This window comes from Triticum dicoccoides, chromosome 2A (genome assembly GCF_002162155.2).
Source record: "Triticum dicoccoides isolate Atlit2015 ecotype Zavitan chromosome 2A, WEW_v2.0, whole genome shotgun sequence".
Classification (NCBI taxonomy): domain Eukaryota; kingdom Viridiplantae; phylum Streptophyta; class Magnoliopsida; order Poales; family Poaceae; genus Triticum; species Triticum dicoccoides.
The window spans coordinates 771,374,678-771,390,580 of record NC_041382.1 but is presented as its reverse complement, the minus strand read 5'-3'; the positions used below and the strand labels follow the sequence as shown (position 1 = coordinate 771,390,580).

The window sequence follows — 15,903 nt, the reverse complement described above, 5'->3', positions numbered from 1 at the left end:
GCTCCGTTCAGTGTCAGCGCTAGTGTTGCCTCCACCACACGAGCAAGATGCGTCACTGGCCATGCTGCCATCTCCTCTTGCACCCATTGAATCCATTCATGTGGTGCCAACGACCGAGGTAATCTCAATGAATGATCATCACTTTGGTGCAGCCACCTCAGCTGATGGGGCGAACTCCTCTTCTGCGGTACAAGTGCCTGACAATGTGCAGATGGTTGATCCTCTCTCTATGGTACCGTTGCCTCCTTCGATGGTGGATCCATTGCCTGATGATGCTTTTGATGCCCCCATGACCCATGATAATGATCCCCTCCATGGTAGCTACCTCTTCGAGGTGCTCAATGCATACAACGGGCACACTGTCGCTATGACCAGAAATTGCATGTTGTCTTATTCAAGAGTCAAGACAAGGATATTTTTCTCGCCGTCGTTAAGCACATACTTTGAGTGCATCAAGGGTTGCACTTTTCTACCTACCGCCTAGTCTATGCAATATACAGGGTGATCCATCTTCAGCGTCATTTGCTTTCATTGATTCATTGAGTTCGATTCATAGTGCCAGCATGTTCCTTTCTTGGACTCCATGAGCTAGTATGGATTTTTTTTTTATTTCTTATATATGTGTATGTTTCCTTCTTTAAATGGCATCCATTGTACTTGCCATCAGATTCTACAGTGTAATCTTGTCATATCATTAATTAATAAAATATGTTGTTGTCAAACTATTAGTAAGAAATTTGTTGGCATCAATTTTAGATTGGTTATCTACTTTTGATCTTGTTTGTTGCAAGTTTTATTCATGAAACAGGCTCCCGTGGGTCATGCCACTAGCTCGTTTTTTGTCATAGTAGAATAACTAGGCAAAAATCGTGAAAATGTAATACAGCAAGGGGTCCACTCCCTACCTAATGCGTCTTCTACATGCAGAGGCATGATGAACGGTACATCTACCATTGCCTTTAATTTATTTTGCTTTATTATACATTGTTGTTGGTGGAATCTTATGTCCAATTTCAGTTACTTCCATCAAGTCACCAGTTTGATTTCATGGTGAAGGAGGAGGGCGATGGCAGAATGATGTTGGTGAGGGCAAATGTGATTAAATCGATTTTTTCATATGGATGCTTATACTATATAATTATAACACATGCATCTTAAGTTGGTCAACTAACTAGTTGAGTTGACAATTCAAGTAAGAAGAAAAAGTTGACTATATTATTGACAATAAGCCATTTACCATGATAAACACTTCGGAATGGCCAGAGCCATCTCGGGAGCTCGTAATTATAATAGGTTCTAAATTTAAAAAATATAACCATGATTAAACATACTTGCATTTATATGGTTTAAAGGGAATATCAATCAACTAGGCAATCAGACAATACCTTTAGCTTCTGGAGGCGACCTCATGACCAAGACCGGGAGAGAGACTCTTAGAATTTACTCCCTCCGTCCCATAATATAGGACGTTTTTAGTGTCAAAAAACGTCTTACATAATGAGATGGAGAGAGTGGATTTCAGACGGATGATGGATTTGTGGGCGTAGAAGCAGGCGCCCTGTGTCTTGGCGGTTTTGCCGAAGATGAACTGTTCCAGCCTGCGAGATGATAGGACAGATAAGACAATCAGTTTTTGTACTCAAAGATGGCCGGTATTCCGTGTTCGTATATTCATGTTAAACTCATACTTGGTTTGCATCAAGGGTTGTGCAGCTTGTGCTCATGTACCTACCATGTTGTCAGACATGTAGATGCATGCCGATCAATAAACCTACAATTTTCTTTAGTTTGCTTTGCTTGATTTAACATTATTGTTGGGAAAACTTTTGGTATCATTCGACTGATAACTCGCTCGCGCCACACGCAGCCGTTTGATCAGGCAGACACGATTTGGGTGAGTTGTCACCCTATCTGCTTCTCAAACACGTGAACCCCACGGCTATTACTCCTTCATGTCTCAGTTTGATTCTCAAAACCATAATGTAGATGTAGCTAGAGAAATAACTCTGGCTCACACAAACAGACGCCTACCACCGTTCAACTTTAATCTTACCACCTAATAAAAATTTCTTCAGGAATTTTTTAATCTTGGGGGGTCCGTAGGACATTAGTATGATGCCGCTGATGGAAGCCAGTTGGATCCAACATCGACGTGTCACCCTTCATATTCTAAACAAAGTTTATGATTTTTTTCATTGTTACCAATGTTTTCCGGGCACCAGATAAATCTTTCTAAAAGATTCACTGCCTCGATAGCCTTTTGATCTAGAGCCATGCAGCTGCCCAGCCCTTTTCTCACCATTGCAACAAATGTGGTGTTGCAGAACCCTTTGCAAGAGACCTCATATTGGAGAAACATTTGCAGCAGAGGTTCTGTTGTATTATTATTATTATTTCGTCTTAACTTTTTTGCAACATGAATGTTGTTGCAGAATTTTTTTTTTGTCTCGACTTTTTGCAACATGAATGTTGTTGCAGAAGGACTTCTGCAACACAGATGATGTTGCAGAAAATTTGGTAAGGTGTTCAAGGCATGCGTCAGTGGTGGAGATTCTGGCTGGCCAGTGGAAATGAGGAGAGGAGAAATAGGGTTGGCTTTCTCGCACAAATAAATAAACAGGGTTGGCTCTTAGATTAGTGTTTTTTTTTCTCACTCTCTTCTCTCTTTGCTCATCTTACCTATGAGCACTTGTAGAGGTTGTCTCATTCCCTTCATTTTTGCTTGTCTCCCAACTAAAAAAATCAAAAGGCATTTTCGTAAGGTTCAAAACAATCCAAAAAAGTTCCATGGAAACTTATGTGTTCCGCATGAGCGTGTGAAATTTTGTTTAAAAATATTGTGATTCATGGGCTGTACAAAAAAGTTCCGGCCAAACAACAAAAATGAAGGGCCCATTTTGAAAATACATATTTCTCTTTTTTCTGTACACCATGTGTGAAAGTATAACATTGTGAAATTTTACACATACATAGTATACATGTGTATGTGTTCACAAAAGAAATCAGAACTTTTTACACAGTGAAAATTTGAATTTTCAAAACAAGCTCCCAACAGCTCGAAGCTCCGTTGGCACTTAAGACTCATGCGGTTCATGTTAAAATAAATTGCATTGCTGTGCATGAGTATGCACTGATAGTCGTGTGCGACCTTTCCATACATAATTTCTGCAGTTTAAACCGGTAGCTTTTTCAAAAGAAAAATGCAAGTGCATAGATTTTTCATATGGCAGCCTGAACATAATTAGAAAAACCCAGCGACACGAGAAAGAGCAGAAACATAACCATCAGATTCAGATCAGGTCTGGCTTTGCATGTATGCTAATTCAATTAGTAGCTGCTAATTAAGTAACCAAGATAACAGAGTTGCTTTTGACCTGGGACAGAGCAGGTGCAGTTTGCTGTCTCATCTGCCAAATCTCTCCAACGTCAGTATAAAACCCAGGACAAAAACGGGGACAAACCCAGGTCTGTCTGTCTGTCTATCCGAGCATAATTCAATTCACCTAAAAACAAGATCAGTCAAACTGAATTCTCTCGGGAGGGGCGGTGTGCCAATCAGTCAGTCATCGAGGTAGTAGTAGGACCCCGCGGCCTTCTGCTCCCGGTCCTTGGTTGAGTCCATCTTGTTGATCCGAGGCCTGTAGTTGGTCGGGTCCCTCCGAAACGTGATGTCAAGGTGCTGCCAAACCAGAAGGAACAAAACAACAGAAATTAGCGCTGAAAACTACAGATGCAAAACTCTACGTGCTGCTCAAATCAAATGATGCTGGGAGAGGGATATAACTGCTTATACATCTTAGAGGGTTTCGATTCCAACTACACAAAATAGTAGATAGATACACATTTCTTTCATATTTTGCACAAAAAATTGGCAATCAAGCACAAGAGATAGCGGCTAGGAGATGTCGCATGCCGCAGTCCATAAATGCATCATACTGAATTATGACTCTGCCCATTCAGTTTATGGGCATATCCAACTAAGTATTAATGCTGTTTCTTCCAATTCAATTTGCCATTATCGCAATCACACTGAACTGCAAACAAGACTCAACCTTGAAATTAGTTATTTAGTTTACATAGTAAAAACATTTAAGCTAATAGCTGAAAATTTTACCAAAGTGCAACTTGACAAGAACGACATTAAAGCAAAGCCCATTGAAGTAGTTACCACATTGGTAATTTTCAGCACTACCCATTGTCAGGTGTGCACCCCTGTTCAATGGGCTTTGCCAACTTGACATGAAACATTAAAGCAATTACCACACTGCGCACCCGTGCTTCATTTGCTCACAGTTCACTGGTTAGTGTTAGTTAACTAGCTGAACAGGTTTCTGGGTATTATGCAACATATTTTATACAATCTTGCATATATGTAACTGAAACTTTCCTCATAATCGATTTTCTTATTAGCATATTGACAGACATGAAGATGAGCCAAGAAGGGCACCTCCACGCGACACGTACATGCTTGGTTCCAAACCGAAGGACTGGGGTAAAGCACGGGTAAGAGAACTCCGGATTTAGCGTTACTTGTGTCAGTGCAACAAACACAGGTGTCAGCTTGAATTTCATTTCATAACTATGAAGCTCAAAATTCAGTCACTTCTCCATTCGGTTGCCATGGCAGCAAAGCAGAGCAGGAAGATACATGTTTTAAATCTGTACTGTCGATGGGGTGCCCCCGCTTTTCCCATTCGGCAAAACAAGATGTCCTGACTAAATTCTACAAAGAACTGATGGAAACCCGATCCAACACTTACTTTGGCATTGACATGGTTCAGCTATATTCAGATCAGATTGGCTTGTCTTCTATGACTACTGCGTTTTCAGACGAGATTATCAGAGCTATAAGAGATGTGCCGAGGGATAAAAGTCCAGGACCGGATGGTTTCGGCTCAGCTTTCTACAAAGACTTTGCAAGCCATTAAAGATGACATAATTGCTTTCTCCAATCAGTTCCATTCTGGGAAGCTGCAACTGGAGAGAAATAGTAGATCTTTAATGATATTGCTTAGGAAGAGAGACAATGGCAACTCTCCTGGTACCGTCTGACCGATCTCGTTGCTCAATTGTTGAGTTAAATGGATTACTAAAGTTTTAGAATTAATAGATTACTTTGCTCGTTAACAACGACCAGCCAGGATTTGACAAGGCGCGACGCATTGCAGATAATTTCTTATATGCAATGGATTTGGTCCAAACCTGCAGAAAAAGGAAAAAAAGAAAGGCTTTTGACACTGCCTCCTGGGACGCACTGTTCTCTGTTCCAAGGACCAGAGGGTTTAATGATCACCGGATTGGATGGATGGAAGCACTCTTAACCACGGCCAAGTCATCAATTCTATTCAAAGGAATACCAGAAGACCGGATCGACCTTAAAAGGTGATTTAAGGCAGGGAGACCTTCCCCCCTGCTCTTCATTGTGGTGGTTGGATGTGTTGCAGGCTTCGACACCCTGCCCTGTGCTACAATGTGAAGATGACACTCTAATTGTGATAGAAGGGGAGGTTACTCAGACCAAGTTGTTGAAGGGTATTTTGCTTTTGTGCCCATCAATTTAACTGACCAGGAAAGCTCGTCGATTGCCCTAGCTTTCTGCTTCCCTAGATGGATGGATGTTGCTTATGCACTTACCGATAGGAACCTGTTCATCCCAGACACCAGGGATTGCGGCGTGCAGGCAGTGCACTCGACGGAGGGGCGCCCTTCGTAGACCACCACCTTGTCCGCAAGGTAGGCTGCCATGATGAAGTCGTGCTCGACGATGAACGCCGTCTTCTTGGCATGGAGGATGAACCTCTTGATCACCTTCGAGGCGACAATGCGCTGCTCCGAATCGAGGTACGCACTCGGCTCATCAATAAGGTAGATTTCTGCAGGCTGAAAAGTACATAAACACAAGTTAGTTAGTTAGTTAGTTAGTTAGTTAGTTAGTTAGTTAGTTAGTTAGTTAGTTAGTTATCCACACACGCTGATGACGGTACTCATATTCTTGTATCCCACATCTGTTGTGCTAGCTGAGTCTCATCCATATTATGCTGTCGTACAAAATCTCTTTCAGCAAACATTGAAGAAATAGTAACCAGCAACTGAACATGAATCACTTGGCATGTTGCAAATGAAATTATCTCTTATAGCATCTACAATAAACTGGTCTGAAGTTATATCCATGTCAACAATTAATACAGCCGTTACAGCCATTTTTTTTATCTTGGCACAAATTCATACAACAATATGACTTCAATGTCACCAAGTCCACCTTCCATGTTTCTCTAATTCTTTACCTTCTCACTGCTGGTATCTCTCGGACCATGTGAAGTAGGAATGACATCTTTTCAAACACATTTTGTGCTTTATCTAATGCTCTTGGTTTGGTTTTAAAAAATGCTCTTGAATTGCTGTTAACAAAATGCTCTTCATTTGCATGTGGGGGTTATATCTCATGCAAGATACTGTTGTCAATACAGATGAGGTGGTCAAACATGAACTATGGTGTCCTGCTAAACCAAGAATACTAAGCAACAGTTCAGAACTTCAGATACAAGGAGATACCTGTCCAAGGCAAAGACATAGAGCCACCCTTTGGAGTTCTCCACCTGATAAATTCAGCACCTCCTGATCCATGAGCTGCTCAATTTGTAGTGGCTTCATTACATCGGATATAAACTGAGGATGAGTATATGAATCGCGTATTTTCTTATGAAGCAGTTGCCTCACTGAGCCCGGGAATTTTGGGCTAATCTTTTGGGGCTTGTAGGACACATTAAATTCAGGAATTTCGATCTCAACTCCATCCACTGTATCTGGCTTCAAGTGCCCAGCCTGTTCGATCATAAAAGACAATGAACATAAGAACCAAGGGCTTCATCAATTTAAATGCAAATTAGATTACAAACTTCTTGTATAGAAGAGTAGCTATCTGGTAACAGTTTTGACTTGAGAACAGTTCTCAGGAATTGAATGGTTGCTATAAATTTAAGAAGTGGATAAGAAAAACAAGATATCATTGCTTCTGAAAATTCTGACCATGAAATGGTTGATCGTAATACGTAAGACTGGAGTTATCACATTATCAAAGAACTTACAGCATTATAGGTCTAGAGCACAAAGCTTCCATTTGTATCATTTTAGTCATAACGCTATTTACACAAATATAGCAGTGCCTTGCAAGATCAAGAGCGCAAAGTACACTATATATAGAGAGAAGATAGGGGAGAAGTAACGGGTGGAGAGATGTACCAGCATTCTGATGAATGTAGTTTTCCCTGTCCCGTTCTCACCAAGCATCACAACAATCTGAGAATCAGTGAATTCACCTTCCATGACAGTGAGCTTGAAGTCTGCTAGGGTTTTGCTCATGGTAGGGTACTTGTATCGTTGGTATGTTTCAATCTCCTCCGCGTTGTCTTGTGTATCCACAATCTAAGAGGGCAATATAAACATCAGAACATATTTTCATCATGGAACAAGGATCTGAAATACCATCTGCGTATCTTGCCTTACCTTAAATGTAAGAGATTCATCTCGGAACCGAAGATTTTCAGTTGGAACAAATCCAGCCAGGAAAATATTGATACCTTCTCGGACTGAAAATGGCAGTGTAACTACACCATAAGCTCCTGGCTTTCCATATAAGCAGCAAATGAAGTCGGACAAGTAATCTAAGACGCTCAAGTCATGTTCCACAACAATGACGTAGCTGGAAACAAAATCAGAGTACTTGTCAGTAAAATTTTCAAAGATTTTATTAGTCAAAAGATTCAAAATATATCCATGAAAACAAATACAGATTACCTGTTCGATCTCAGCAAGGACCTAATGACTTGTGCAGCCTTCAGTCTCTGCTTAACATCAAGATAACTTGATGGTTCATCAAACATGTAAATTTCTGCACTTTGCACAGCAACAACTGCTATTGCAAATCTCTGGAGCTCACCGCCAGAAAGATCTCCCACATTTCGGTCAATAACTTGGTTCAATTCAAGGTCAACGCACAGCTCAGCTTTCATATCCCTCTCATCTTTCAGCTCAAGTACTTGCCCGACATTTCCATGGACAGCTTTTGGAATGTGGTCAACATACTGAGGCTTAATGATTGCCTGCAGAGAGAGTGCAAGGAATCATCAGAAGTATTCTACTGTTAAAAAAAACATACAGTAGTACAACAGTCTATTAGAAATATGAAAGAGCAGGTATTTGTATGTCAGACAGTAACAGAGGGCATGGTAACAAATGCATGACTAAATAATATCAGGAAGACTAAACCATAAGATATAGAGTATGCTATTACGTATATGCTTAATTTTGCAAGTTTGCAACACTTCACATAGTAACGTGTTATCTCAAGGCATCCACATTAGAAGCATTAATACAAGAATCGCCGTAGCCATGGTTTTACTAAAATGATCATTGCATATTACTATTTGAAGGACAAAAGAAGTTGAATGTTTACCATAAGTGCGGTACTATATGCCTGCTCTAGGTACATTAGACTATCTACTACAAGCATATCGTTGAATGCATAAGTGGGAGAGAATATTGCTACTAGCCTGCATGCCTATTTTCACATATGATAAAACAGAACAGAAAAATAACACGGCAAATGAAAAGGTTATCACAAGCTTCTTGTTAGAAACTAAATAGTAACAGACCCTGCCTGAATTACGAACACAGTGAATAAAAAACTGTGGCAATACAGTACCTTCAGGTTATCCTCCAATAAACGTGTAAAATAATTCTGAAGTTCAGAGCCACGGAAGTATGTAAGGATCTCCTGCCAATCAGGTGGATTCTGCAAAAAAAAAAGGAGAAGTGCAGAGCTAAATAACACTATCTTGAGCAGTTCACTGAATACGGAAGAAACTTTTTGTGCAGGAGGTATGGGATATATACTTTGAATCGTCCCAAATTTGGTTTCAGCTTGCCAGCTAAGACTTTAAGCGCTGTGGACTTTCCAATTCCATTGGTTCCAACAAGTCCCAAAACTTGACCAGGCCTTGGTACAGGCAGCCTGCAAGTGCAAAATTAGTAATTGCACAAATGACAAATAACACACAACTTGATACAAATCGAGAAGTCTTGATCAAACAAAACTTACCTGTGCAATTTGAATGTATTTGGCCCATAGCGATGGGTGGTATCCTTTTCCAGATCTTTTGGGAGGTTGATGATCTCGATGGCATCAAATGGGCATTTCTGCAGCAAGAATTAATTACAGAGAAATGAGAAAACCAAATAGTAGAGCGCATACAAAGACCATGCAATTTAGTACTCCCTCTGTAAACTAATATAAGAGCATTTAGATTACTACTTTAGTGATCTAAAAGCTCTTATATTAGTTTACGAAGGGAGTAGCTGTGTTGGAAGCTGTCAGCATATGCGTATAGACATATACCTTGACACAAATACCACAACCAATGCACAGCTCTTCAGAGATGAAGGAAACCTTGGACGCCGGACCAACTTCAATGCACAACTTCCCTGTGCAACAAATTAACCAGCAAATTGTCGTAATCCAGTTCAATCAGAATAGGCCATGGTCTCAAAGCCGAAAATGTATACAATCAGAATAAGCATGCATCAGGATATATTACAAACGCCACACCAAGTCGAGTGTAGAGCTATTGCCCACAAACAAAATAAGTGATACGCTACAAACCTGCGCGCCAGATGCAATATGTCCTTCACAGGCTACAATACGTATAGTCAAATTGTCAATCAACCGGGGAGCCGGTCGTATAAAATTTGCTCTGGGCATGAACATGGTCCCCGAAACACAACCTTTCCTTCACCACCAATTCAAGTTAGATGTTGTGAAAATAGGCAATTTTTTACACATGGCCTTCTTCAAGCATGTTTAACCCAGATATTTTAGAAGATGTAGTCAAAGCTTTCGACTTTACCACTGACCGGACCTAATTTGTCAAAACTCAAAAGCACAGCCTCAATTCTTTTCAAGAGGCGGAGAGAGCACTTAAATTGGTCGCATGCTCGCATGCACGAGAACAAGATTAGTAAAAGAGCCCGTAGCAGGAGCGACACTGGTAGTGGTGCTGGCTGGAGAAATCAAGGGGGCACCTTGAGTGCCCAGCAGCCAGATCTCGCGAGCAATTCGGCCAGAGGCGCCAGATCAAAACACCACGCACGCACGGACTCGAAAAGCAGCCGAATCAACCTGGGGATCTAGTCGACCAAACGACCTCGCGTCTCCCGTCCGGCCGGCGGCCCGCCGAGTGGGGGGAAGAGGAGGAGAGGAGAGGGGGAATTCGGCGTTACCGGTCTTGACGACGGGGCAGCTCTTCTTGCACTCCTGGCGGCACTTCTTGGGCTTGCAGCGGTCTTCGTTGACGATCGCGATCCGCGTCAGCCGGTCCGCCATCTCCCCCGCTGGCGGCGGCGGCGGCGGCGATCGCGGGCGGCGTGGAGGGAGGAAGCCCTAGCGGCGGCGGCGGCGCGAGTGGCAGGTGTCGGCTGCTCGAACCGACCCGAGGCTGCCTGCAGGTCATTTTTTAGTGAAACCCGAGGCTGCAGGTGGGCTCTGCTGCTGTTTGCTGCGAACCGACTCGACTCGGGCCGGTCGGACGGATAGGATACGAGTTGCTTTCCTTCTCTCTTTTTTCTGCTTTTCCTGTTTTTTTCCTTTTTTCTGACAATTTTTTTCCTTTTTATTTATAACACAGTGAAGACGCAGACGCTTAAACGTGCGCATATACATTCACTCCTATGATCGGACTCACGCACACTCTATCTCTGTGAGCACCTTCGATAGACTGTGCCGGCACATCTTCTGAAAATTAACAAAATCATCACAGACTCTTTCGGGAGTCGATGGCGACAACTTCTCCCATTAAACGCACATCGCAGAAAGACGTGAAATAAATCTAGCAAAATGCGAGTATCAATGTCAAGTTTGGAATTTGAATTTTAATGGGCTGGGCATACCACTGTCCTTCTAACCATCCAACTACAGGTTGATTCATATTATTTTTCTTTTGATTATGTGGATGCTTTTACATGCAAGATGTATTTTTTTGCGCGCGGTGACATATGCATAGAATTGGCATGAGTTTTGGACAAAAATACCCTCGACTAATTATGTACTTAGCAACTTAATTAGAGACAACTAAATAACCAAGAATCTATACCTATCTATATCTATATCTATATCTATACCTACTATTAAAGAGAATAGATATTCTTCGTTTGGTCATAATATTGTTTGTCCCATGGTAATTTTTTCCTAATTTTCGTCCGTCATGGGATGCTGGGGTTAATTTGTACGTTCGTCTTTGATATATATATATACCTACTATTAAAGGGAATAGATATTCTTGGTTTGGTAGTGTTACTATTCATCACTCGGGGTACAAAATAAGTTATTCTTCATCCGAGGTAATCTTACGATCGTTTTATAAATAAATTACGTTTAGAATATAAATAGTTACATGCATATTGATTCGGCCAGGTGGTACCTCGGAAGGACACATTTCGGTATTTGGGGTCAATGTTGCAGGAGGATGGGGGTATTGATGAAGATGTGAACCATCGAATCAAAGCCGGATGGATGAAGTGGCGCCAAGCTTCTGGCATTCTCTGTGACAAGAGAGTGCCACAAAAGCTAAAAGGCAAGTTCTACAGGACGGCGGTTCGACCCGCAATGTTGTATGGCGCGGAGTGTTGGCCGACTAAAAGGCGACATGTTCAACAGTTAGGTGTGGCGGAGATGCGTATGTTGAGATGGATGTGTGGCCACACGAGGAAGGATCGAGTCCGGAATGATGATATACGAGATAGAGTTGGGGTAGCACCAATTGAGGAGAAGCTTGTCCAACATCATTTGAGATGGTTTGGGCATATTCAGCGCAGGCCTCCAGAAGCTCCAGTGCATAGCGGACGGCTAAAGCGTGCGGAGAATGTCAAGAGAGGGCGGGGTCGACCGATTTTGACATGGGAGGAGTCCGTTAAGAGAGACCTGAAGGATTGGAGTACCGAGAAAGAGCTAGCTATGGACAGGGGTGCGTGGAAGTTTGCTATCCATGTGCCAGAGCCATGAGTTGGTTGCGAGATTTTATGGGTTTCACCTCTAGCCTACCCCAACTTGTTTGGGACTAAAGGCTTTGTTGTTGTTGTACATGCATATTGATTCAATATGTAAAAGTTGATGTAAAAAATTAAAAATATAGGTTATAAACCAGAAAAAATCACATTTTATGTATGTTTTACACTATGTTTTTGCATTCGTAATTTTACGTAACATAAAATATATTTTTACGGCGAGTACATATTTTCTTACGTTCTCTTTTTATATATGAAATAAGAAAAAAATTACGAAACGTAAAAATACGATGCATTGATATCAAAATAGAGAGGGGGCTATTCATCACCCAGGGTGACGAATAGCGCGACCCCTTGGTTTGGTCATAATATTGTTTGTCCCATGGTATTTTTTTCCTAATTTTCGTCCGTCATGGGACGCTGGGGTTAATTTGTACGTTCGTCTCTGATTTTCTCGAACTTATGGGCCGGCCCATGAAGGTAATGTAGCTCAGAAAAAGATGTACTTGTGGGGATCGAACCTAGGATGTCTTTGTTACAAACATAAGAATCCAATCAGTTGACCTACCAATCTTTAGTGGTTATAAAGCAGTGAAAACTGCTAAGAACCAATCGCCAGCGCAGATACGAATATTTTTTAAATTTCGATATATCAACTATTTTTGAAAAAATATCAGAATTTTTTGCGAAGTGCAAACACTTTACAAATTTGTAAACATATTTAAAAAAATGAAATATTTTTTAAAAACATGAACATTTTCTTAAAATCTTGAATACTTTTTTCAAACAGGAACATTTTTTTAATTCCAAAACAAAACGTGGAAACGCAAACATTTCTTGAAACTTGAGACCAAAATTGGTGACACAAAAAAATTGAAACTCCGGAAAAGAAATGGAAACATGAACATTTTTCGAAAAATTGACCAATTTGTGGATAGGGGAACATTTTTTTTGAAATTCCAATAATAATTCTGAAAACTTGTGAAAATTTTGAAAAAAACACTCCAAACAATTTTTGAAAAACCCAAACAAAATTGGAAAACACATTTTCAAAAAAAATGAAAATAGGGACATTATTTGAAACTCCTGAAAATGAAAACATGAACATTTTTAAGATTTGTGAACAATCTCTGAAAACAGGAACATTTTCTGAAATTCTAAACATTTTTTAAAAGTTGTGAAAAATAGAACAAAACCATTCCGAACAACTTCGAGAAACACGTACATTTTTTGAAAATCCAGAATATTTATTAATTTATGTTCAAATACGAAAACAAAACCATTTTTTAATTTAAAAAGCGCGAACATTTTTTTAGATAGGGAGGGTTTGCTTGAATATTTATCACACCTCGCTTTGATCCTAAAAATCCACCAGTTTATATACGCTGGATAGTTGTTGAATAATCATCAAGCCCAAGGAGGGGTATGGTGCGGTAGTGAAGGAATTAAGGTTGGCTCTAATTAAATGAAACTGTTGGAATAGAGCCTGACGAAAAAATAAAATGTTGGCTCTAAACGGAAAAGTGGGAAGTATGGCTAGATTGTAGGCTTGGGATGTGCTTGCATGTCCCATGGAGTGTATGGTATGGCTGAATCTAACTAACAGAAGATATAAAATACCTGGTTGGAGTGGTATATATAGCTGGTGAGTGATGGCTGAATGTTAATGCGCACTAACAAAACAACCCCCGAGATGTGTGCAACACGAGAGATGTTGCTGCCTTCTTTTCATGGGATCAATCGGGTCTCACTCGTGAACTACTCAAAAACGAAAAAAGAAGCAAATGACTTGCCTTCAGCTTTGATTTTTTCACAAAATGTTAACCTTTTCAATGTGCAAGGGAATGTTTTTATTTCTCGGTGTTTTAGGCCCGCTGATGTTGCTCAAACACAACGTTAAAAGGCCAATTGCTTGCTATATCCGAAAGCACACCAATGTAACACCAGTCGTCGCTATTATTTTGCTATTGGGAAGTTGGACCGCTGTGCTGCAAAACCAGTTACACAAATGATGCCAAGACAACAAGTCATACAGACAACGTAGCAAAGTCGACTACATGGATACAACAAGGATGACTGCCACTGCTACAAGTCAGACATGTGTCGTAGCGAGGTCAATCAGGGTGCTACAAGTTGGATGTGTGGAGGTGTAAAGCTAACTAAGTATAGATGGTAGGATTATAAGGAGAATTCATTGATCCTTAGTACCCTTGTTGATACTTTTAGAGCTTGATGTGCGTCTCCCTGCGGTGTGATACCTTCTAGATGCTATCGTGCCACACTGGTGAACACGCTAATTTTCACCCCCGTTGTAACGCACATATGTGCTAGTACCTACTATTAAATGTAATAGGTATTCTTGGTTTGGTCATAATATTGTTTGTCCCGTGGTATTTTTTTATGGTGGGACCTACCTATTTTTCGTCCGCATGGGAAGCTAGGGTTAATTTGTAAGTTCGTGTGTGATTTTCTCGAACGTATAGGCTGCGATGATATATACTGTAGCTCAAAAAAAGATGAGCTCGTGGGGATCGAACCCAAGATGTCTCATTAATTAAACACATAACACTCCAACCAGTTGACATACCGACCTTTATTGGTTATAAAGCGGTGAAAAATCCTAAGAACCAATCACCAGCGCAGATACGAATATTTTTTAAATCTCGATATCAACTATTTTTGAAAAAAATACGAGAATTTTTTGCGAAGCGCAAACACTTTACAAATTTATAAACATATTTTTAAAAATGAAACATTTTTAAAAAATATGAACATTTTCTTAAAATCTTGAACACTTCTTTCAAACAGGAACTTTTTTTGATTCCAAAACAAAATGTGGAACACAAAGATTTTTGGAAACTTGGAACCAAAGTTGGTAACACAAAAAAAGTTGAAACTCCGAAAAAGAAATTGGAACATGAACATTTTTTTAAAAAATGACCAATTTGTGGATAGGGGAACTTTTTTTTTGAAATTCCAATAATAATTCTGAAAACTTGTGAAAATTTAGAACAAAAGCATTCCAAACAATTTTTGAAAAACTGAAACAAAATTTGAAAACACGTTTTTTAACACATTTTCAAACAATTTTGGAAACTGTAACATTATTTGAAACTCCTTAAAATGGAAACATGAACATTTTTAAGATTTGTGAACAATCTTTGAAAACGGGATCATTTTCTGAAATTCTGAACATTTTGTAAAAGTTGTGAAAAAATAGAACAAACCATTTTGAACAACTTTGAAAAAGACGAACATTTTTTGAAAATCAAGAATATTTTTTAATTTATGTACAAATATGGAAACATGACCATTTTTTAATTTAGAAAGCGCGAACATTTTTTAGATAGAGAGGGTTCGCTTGAATATTTATCCCACGTCGGTTTGATCCTTAAAAATCCACCAATTTATATATGTTGGATAGTTGTCGAGTAATCATGAAGCCCAAGGAAAGGTATGGTGCGGGAGTGAAGGAATTAAGGTTGGCTCTAATTAAATGAAATTGTTGAAATAGAGCCTGACGAAAGAATTAAATGTTGGCTCTAAACGGAAACGTGGGAAGTATTGCTGGATTTGTAGGCTCGGGATGTGCTTGCATGTCCCATGGAGTGTATGATATGGCTGAATCTAACTAACAAAAGATATAAGTTACCTGGTTGGAGTGGTATATATAGCTGGTGAGTGATGACCGAATCTTAATGTGCACTAACAAAACAACCCCTGAGATGTGTGCAACACGAGAGATGTTGCTGCCTTCTTTCCATGGGATCAATCGGGTCTCGCTCGTGAACTACTCAAAAACGAAAAAGGAAGCAAACGACCTGCCATCAGCTTTGATTTTTGGACGGC

At 40.1% G+C, this 15,903-nt stretch overlaps 1 protein-coding gene across 1 annotated transcript; it reads right to left on the bottom strand.

Moving 5' to 3' along the window:
* Positions 1–3,267: 3,267 nt before the first annotated feature.
* On the bottom strand, positions 3,268–10,424 carry LOC119357177 (ABC transporter E family member 2-like). The gene is made up of 11 exons (XM_037624162.1): positions 10,276–10,424; positions 9,395–9,480; positions 9,098–9,195; positions 8,893–9,010; positions 8,702–8,791; positions 7,795–8,099; positions 7,504–7,699; positions 7,240–7,422; positions 6,553–6,822; positions 5,635–5,880; positions 3,268–3,679 (listed from the first exon to the last, which is right to left on the bottom strand). Exons 1-11 carry the CDS (start codon positions 10,376–10,378, stop codon positions 3,560–3,562), a joined length of 1,815 nt encoding a protein of 604 aa, XP_037480059.1. The 5' UTR covers positions 10,379–10,424; the 3' UTR covers positions 3,268–3,559.
* Positions 10,425–15,903: the final 5,479 nt, after the last annotated feature.